The sequence below is a fragment of the Vigna radiata genome, chromosome 2, assembly GCF_000741045.1.
Source record: "Vigna radiata var. radiata cultivar VC1973A chromosome 2, Vradiata_ver6, whole genome shotgun sequence".
In the NCBI taxonomy this organism is placed as follows: domain Eukaryota; kingdom Viridiplantae; phylum Streptophyta; class Magnoliopsida; order Fabales; family Fabaceae; genus Vigna; species Vigna radiata.
Window position 1 is genome coordinate 7,920,746 of NC_028352.1, and position 7,834 is coordinate 7,928,579.

Genomic DNA, 7,834 nt, shown 5'->3' on the forward strand with positions numbered 1-7,834 from the left:
TATCTCATAATTCAAAATTTGGAATAAATTTTAAATTTTAAATATACAACATGGAATGGAACACTATCTCCTCATATGTTATTACTCTACAATAAGCTAGAAATGTTGAAAATTCATTCCATGTTCTAAAATATAGAAGCTATACGATAAGTGTAAAAATTTAATCAAATTTAACTATTAAAGTTAAAAAAAAAAATCGATTGTTTTTTTTCAAAAATCTCAAATACATATAATTCTTCTTTTTTATTATATCTTTATTTTTTCCATAAATTCAAGAAGAAAAAAATTATATAAGTTAATTTTAAAATTATCTTTCTAAAATATGTTTGATTTATGTCCTAGCACATCCAAACGTTTCATCAACACTTAAAAGTCGACATCAGTAGAAGTTATTATATATTTTTATTCTTTAACTTACTAAGATACTTTTTAAAAGATAAAATCATGTCATCATATGTGATTATTATATGCAATGTTATATTAGTTTTAAGGTTTAAACCTTTTTTTGGTCCCTAAGTTATAAGCGGATGTTCAGTTTAGTCCCTGTTTTTAAAAATGTAAATTTTTGGTCTCTAAGTTATAAAAAATGTATCAAATGACCTTTCTTGACTTGAAATACTGTTTTTTGTTGTTTCTTAACAACTGCTACATCTTTATATTGCTTTGATTTGTTTCTTAATAATAACAGCACTTTAGATTGCTCTTTGTACTTTGACCATGAACATTTTCTATAATTTAGGAATCAAAGGTTTACATTTTTAAAAGCGGGGATTAAACTGAACATCTTAGGGACCAAAAAGAGGTTTAAACCTAGTTTTAAAAGATTAAAACATTATTGAAATCAAAATGTTGCCGTAATTTGTAGGAAAAAAAATACAAGATCTTAATCTTTTTTATTAGAAAATTTGTTTTCCTATATATAAAAATCTTACATTACTTAAGACTACAAGTTAATAAAATTTACTAAAATTGTATAAGTATAGTTAACTTTTGGTGATATTATGAATAACATTTAATAAGCAGTAACTTTCTCCAAATAAATATAATAATAATATTTTTAATTTTATTTTTTCAAAAGAAAATACGTGAATAGAAAAAGAAAAAAAATAGTTTTTAATTATTAGTTCTAAACTCTGTTTTCTTCCTTTCTTTAACTACTCTATGCTATTATTTAGGTATTTTTGAATCTGGTTTTAATATGACATTTAATTTGAGTGTGATTGGGAGGGTTACTCTCACGATCACCACATGTTAGCTCCCTGCACACAGATCTTGACATCCGTCAGACGAAAATTTTAAGATTTATTTGGCCTTTCAACGATTTTCTTTCATACGCAACAAATTTTAAATAAATTAAATAATTATAATTAAATTAATAAATAACTCAAAATCTAAAATTATATATTACACATAAAAATTTATACAAAAAAATAAAATTAATAAACTAAAACAAAAAAAATAAAAGAAGTCAAACGCGATATGCAAGATTCGTTAGATTTTAAACAAATCTTGACATTTGTCGACGGGAATCAAGATTCAGTGAAGGCCGAACGGATCTCCCATGTTTGTTTAGGCTTTTGCGTTTGGTTTCTTCTACGTTTTTTCAAACAACATTGCAAAAATACCAACATTTTTAGGGATGAAATCAACCACGAACCACATTCTTCTTCGGGAAGCAACCACCTATGGAGAGCCAACTTAGTGACAATGGAAGCATAAAAAATGGAGGAGGAAACATAAATCAAATAAGAGAAGTAATAGGAGGAGAGGAAGAAGAGAGTGAAAGGGAAAAATAAAATTTTTGTGAGGGTGTGGGGTTGTGACAGTGAAAAAGGGAAATAGGAAGAGAGGAAGAAGAGAAATTTTTGTCGTGAAAGAGAGTGTGATTAGATTAGGGTTTTAGATTAAAATAGGTAAAAGTAAAAAATAAATATTTAAATAAGGTCAGTTTTGAAAATAAGAAAAGCTGGGGAGTGCAGAGAGCAACATGTGATAGTTGAGGAAGTATCACTTTGTGATTAAACCTGTTAAATAAGTTCATATAATAGGATTTGGCCTTAGACTCATATAGGCTGGAGAAAAAAAAAAGTCCACAAGACAAAAAAGGAATTATCAAAAAAGTCCATAGAGTCAAATATCTCCAAAATCCATGAGCTATCCATTTTAGAATTACCAAATATAATTATATTAACATCATTAATATTAATTTAACAAAAAATTTAAAAATATATAAATCACTTAAAACAACAAATAAATAAAAAAATCATTGAATTAATTGTTACAAATACATAATTAAGAAAAAAATGTTTTCAACCTAAAACAAAGACAATAAATAACTACATAAGAATTCTAAAATTTTAAATATCTAGAGTGATTATCTAGATAAAAAACATGGATATAAAAAAATTCCATGCTAAATAAAAACCTTTTCATTATATTTACATTATTTTATCTTTTTCATTCCATAAATGAATTTTAATAGTTTTGAAAAAAGATATATATTATAATACATATAATATATATCTATTTCCATTTGACTCTATTTAATGTTTAGAATTCGAAATGCAGGAAGAAGGAAACTTTCAAAGAATGAAATGTTGGGATCTGACTTATGAAATTCTCATTTGGCTCTGTTTAGTGTTTAGAGTTTGAAATACAGAAAAAAGGAAGCTTTCGAGGGATGTAATGCAAACAGTGAGATGAGCTCACAATAGTAGATATGAAAAAGAAAAGCATATCTGAAAAAGAAAAGAATGAAGAAAGTAAGGAAAGAGAAAAGAGGTAATTGGAAGAGAACAATACCTATTTTTTTTTTTTCAGCAGATAGTGTTTCAGATATGAGGAGACTCATCTATCACACCAACAACTTAAACCTCCTCTAGCAAAAAAAAATGAAAGCGATAAACGGGCGGAAAGGAAAATATGTAAACCTTCAGTTTTCTAAACCTAATATGGATATGTAATTTTTATTTTCTTAAAGGGTAACGGGTACCCGCGGGTACGGATAGTCTGATGCCCGAACCCGACCCATTAACAAACAGGTATTAAAATACTCCTTACCCACGAGTACTAAATACCTGTAGCGGATTTTATCCGCGGATACTAAATACCTGTAGCGGATTTTATTCGCGGATACCTGCAGGTACGAGTTTTTTTGCCAACCCTAGTTGAGAACTACCTCTTCACAATTTGTCCAATTTTTCATTTCATTATGTTTTTCTTCAAATCTCTCTGAACTGTAAAGTCTAAATCCGAGTCGTAGGTACTTGCTAAAGACACCCTCTCAAATTAGCTTTTAATTACCGACTTTAAATATATTTTTATCTCATTAATCAACATATGAAATATTTGACCAAACGATCACAAAATCAAATGTAACATCCTTAAGGGAGTGTTACTTGAAAATAATAAAATCCAAAATTTATTTCAATATTTTTTCATTAAATATAATCTCTTACGTTTGTATAAAATCGTAAAAGTAAACAAAACATCAAACTTTGGAACGTATTACAATATAAATTCAAAACTTACAATTATTTATTAAGACCAATTATTTAAAAATATAAAAAAAAATACTTTAAACATAAAAGTATCCCCAACAACTAATCTCATATCTTTTGCCACGCTACTCCTGTTCTATATCTTATTTGCAATACCATCTACACTTACAATTATTACAGATGAAATCATAACCACAAAAAAAAGAAAAAGATGAGTAGAAAAATTGAGTATTCGACCCTTCAATAAATGTAACTACGATCTTTTCTAAAATTAATTTCTTATATGTTTAAGCTATCGGTAACGGATCGATCCATTAAGTAGACTTTATTAAAATGATTTTCCGTATGTTTTCTTAACTTCTACGGAAAAAGAAGTTTTGCAAATTAAGCAAGTGTTGCGAAAAGTAAGTTTGGAGTTTGACTGATAGAGTTGAAACAAACAAAATGATGCAGCCAACAAAACGTCAACAACAACAAAAGGCAGAAATTTTGAACATAGACACAAACAAAATATAGATGTTCCAATGAAATTATACTCATCAATTTATCCTAATAGCTTAACAAGAATATTCTAAATACTTTGGTATAAACCCCAAAACTGTTATGTCAGAGTGGAAGCAATGATGGCCTCAGGATACAATTTCTGATATTTTAAGTGGCCTACCAAATTCAGTCATTATTATTTCAGCTCTCAGAAATTATTTTAAATAATAATATCTTGAATTATAAAACAAAATATTTACATGTTTCAAAAGCTTCAACAACATAAAAGTTTCATCTCACTAGGTGACAAATGTTTCAGAAGATAAACAAAAAATGAAACTTTTATCATAAAGAATCCCTATTTTTATGCTAATGAATATACTTTATCCATACATGAACCATGAAATGGATTTGATCTTGGCTGATGATTTGAAGTTCCCAGTTGACAAATTTCTCAATAATGACTGAAAAAATATTTTAAGAAATCATATCAGAGACAGAAATAAATTATTTGATTCCTTTCCCTAGGATCATGGTAGTTGGCTGCTACCACATGTGGAAAATCTCCCACATATACAAATTTCTTAATCTGAACACATCTTTCCAAAAATGATCACTACTTCTGATGATTCTGATTTAAAACAAAATCTTTTAAAGAAGAAAAGGTAAAAAAAGAGAATAAAGAACTGCAGGAGGAAAATAACATTGCTGAAAAACCTGACAATGCTGTCAAGGTAAAGTTAATTAGATCAGATCCCTGTGGTCCACTGTGCAAAATCAACCTGAAATGTTCCAACCACAGTAGGATCTTAACAGCAGGGAGAGGAAGAAGAAAAATGCTGCTGTCAGTATATTCAACACAGTAAAAACCAGAATCAGCATATTCTTTTAACGCCATAGTTGTAATTTATTGAACAGAAAATGTTACTCATGTTTTACAATGAACTTCATCTCATCATAATGGAAATGAATTTAATTTCTAAAATAGCAGAATATGTCGTTTTCAAAGATATATTTTAATGACAGAAAAACAGCAGTATACTTTGTGTTATTTAGTTGAAGATGGAAAGAAAATTAGCTTCTGATTTCAAACTTTTCTATCCCAATTTTCAGTTTCTCTCCACCACATTCAATGCAGGAAAGGAGTTAAAGAAAGTCAAAATGCACAGAATTCCATATTAAGCAGTGAAATTCATTCATCTTCACAAAGGCTACAGAAGATCTACAAGTCAAAAGGCAGAGGCAACTAACAAAAACACCTATAAATAAATCATTGATTGAAAGTTTGAAACCCCTCAATTTGTTACAGACAACATACGCAGTTTGTGACAGGTAAGCATGTTCTTACTTTTTTACCTTTTTCATGTTCCAGCACATCTATGTGATGATTGTACTAAAAAAATATGTCCTAGATCTACCCTCTACTCCTTCAGGGATGGTTTCAAGAGGAGCAAAAGTGTTACTCATAGGTCTTCTGGGAATGTTTTGCCAGGGTACTCAACTCCCTCTTCCCAAACCCAATGATTCTGCAGATGGTGTTCATGTTTCACCAAAAGTCAGACTCAGAGATGGAAGGTACCTTGCTTATAGAGAAAAGGGTGTCCCCAAGGACCAAGCAAAACACATCATCATCATTGTACACGGCTTCGGAAGCTCCAAAGATATGAACTTTTTGGCACCCCAAGTATATTCGATAACCTCAATCTCTCTTTACAAAACTTGCTTGTGTTTTGTTGATTTGAAAACATTAGACATGTTATGTTGTATGAGTGGATTTAGATCTACTTGCCACACCAGATAAACAACAGTATGTTATCAACTAAACAACATGCTTGATTGCAATAAACTGAGGGAAACAAGTAGAGCAGATTCAAAATGCTGTAACTCTGACTCAAGTGGAAAAACTTATACTTTTCTCATCTTATTTTTTATTAAGTATTGATGGAGTATTAGAACAGAAAAATCCATTAGATAATGAATCAACAATTCAAGATACTCACGACAAACCATTAGACACAGATATGTAGGTGTTCTGGTTTGATATTCGGATACACAGAAGATGTTTTTATTTGAGCCCTTTTCTTTTTTTGGTAATTGTAATGAATTCTAATTCTAGTTCTAAGTTTTGAAGCATTAAAGTTGCAGTGTGCCTATTAAATATGAGAACTAAGATAACAGTGGAACTAATTCTACAGGAACTGATAGATGAACTGGGTATATATATTCTGCAATATGACAGAGCAGGGTATGGAGAAAGTGATCCAAACCCCAAACGCTCACTGAAAAGTGAAGCACTTGACATTGAAGAGCTGGCTGATCAGTTACAGATAGGGTCAAAATTTTATGTGATTGGAGTCTCTATGGGGTCATATGCTACCTGGAGTTGTTTGAACTACATCCCCAACAGGCAAATTTCAAGCCTCAAAATATAAATTTATGAAACCATGTTTGTTTTCACAAATAATACAAGAAATGACAGATTACATTTCCAAGCACATGGTGTTTGGCCATAGAAAAGAAAAGAAAAGGTCAATTTTGTTATTATTTGTGAGAAAATGCAAACAAACTGGTCAAAATTTTCCCTTTTATTGTTTGAAATAGAGTGTTAATTTGAGCAAAAGGTAAACATTGGTGCAGGCTAGCAGGTGTAGCTATGATAGCCCCAGTGATAAACTATCAATGGCCTTCGTTTCCTGAGAGTCTGATAAAAAAGGATTATAGGAGGAAACTCATCAAGTGTGCCATGTTGCTTGCAAAGTATTTTCCAAGACTTTTGCTCTGGTGGGTGACTCACAAGTGGCTGCCTTCAAATTCTGTCATTGAAAAAAACCCAGCTTTTTTCAACAAAAGAGATATAGATATCTTAGAAACTATTCCTGGCTTTCCAATGCTTAGCAAGGCAAGTTACATGTTTCTTTCTCTTGTTCTACTATGTGAATATAGATAGATAGATTCTGGTTGGAGAAGAAGATAAAAGATAAAATAAACTATAGTTTTCTCATGCATTGAAACTAAAACTTTTAAAGAAGTTAAATAAGACAACTCCTATAAACTAGTTCATTCCTTAGTGAAACTCACCAGAGAAAGTGATTTTGTATATTTAAATAGATCATGGAAGAAGATGTTTGAGGTAATTGTATATGTATGTTTCCACTAACAGGAAAAATTAAGAGAACAAGTTGTATTTGACACTCTGAGGGATGATTGGTTGGTGGGGTTTGGGGAGTGGGAATTTGACCCTTTGAAGCTAAGTAATCCATTCCCTGAGAACAGAAGTTCAGCTCACATTTGGCAGGGATATGAAGATAAGGTAGTGCCCTCTCAAATTCAAAGGTTTGTTACAGAGAAGCTGCCATGGATACAGTATCATGAAGTTCCAGATGGTGGTCATTTGATTGTGCACTATAGTGGGCTATGTGAGGCCATTCTGAAGGCACTTTTACTTGGAGAACAAAATCTTTCATATAGGCCTAGATCAGGAGTATTTCTATCTTGATTTTGCATTAATTCTCTACATTACAAACTTCTTTTTTTATCAGAATGTCAAATATGTAAATCACATTCGTTGATTGAAAGGATGAAAAAATATTAGAATGCTATCCGATAATATTTAAATAATTTAAATCTTTCAACATTTAATTTATTTGTTTGTTAAAGTATACTTTATTTTTAATTATTATCTTTATAATAATGTTCCATAAAATAGATGAACACTCTCATTCTAGTTCTAGTGGTATAAAAGAAATCGAAACAATCCACTTTAATTTCATTACCAAAAAAATATATAAAATAAATCAAAAAATAAAACTAAGTTAACCTAGTAATCAATTAATCTTCGTATTATAAAATTT

The 7,834-nt window shown here is 30.1% G+C and overlaps 1 protein-coding gene across 3 annotated transcripts; it reads left to right on the forward strand.

Moving 5' to 3' along the window:
- The first annotated feature begins 5,074 nt into the window (after window positions 1-5,074).
- Window positions 5,075-7,582, forward strand: LOC106755575. Of its 3 annotated transcripts, none has more exons than XM_014637750.2 (5): window positions 5,075-5,315; window positions 5,396-5,667; window positions 6,179-6,390; window positions 6,621-6,882; window positions 7,144-7,582. In XM_014637750.2, exons 2-5 carry the CDS (start codon window positions 5,419-5,421, stop codon window positions 7,477-7,479), a joined length of 1,059 nt encoding a protein of 352 aa, XP_014493236.1. In that variant the 5' UTR covers window positions 5,075-5,315; window positions 5,396-5,418; the 3' UTR covers window positions 7,480-7,582. The 3 variants fall into 3 exon arrangements, with proteins under 3 accessions (XP_014493236.1, XP_014493237.1, XP_022634265.1); XM_014637751.2 differs by having other exon boundaries at window positions 5,417-5,667; XM_022778544.1 differs by lacking the exon at window positions 5,075-5,315 and having other exon boundaries at window positions 5,354-5,667.
- Window positions 7,583-7,834: the final 252 nt, after the last annotated feature.

Excerpts from the sequence above, each read along its gene's own strand:
- LOC106755575 (XM_022778544.1), top strand. The coding sequence starts at position 5,368 with ATGATTGTACTAAAAAAATATGTCCTAGATCTACCCTCTACTCCTTCA. Across the intron at positions 6,391-6,620 it reads TTGAACTACATCCCCAACAG|GCTAGCAGGTGTAGCTATGA; the intron begins GCAAATTTCAAG and ends ACATTGGTGCAG. Across the intron at positions 6,883-7,143 it reads GCTTTCCAATGCTTAGCAAG|GAAAAATTAAGAGAACAAGT; the intron begins GCAAGTTACATG and ends TTCCACTAACAG.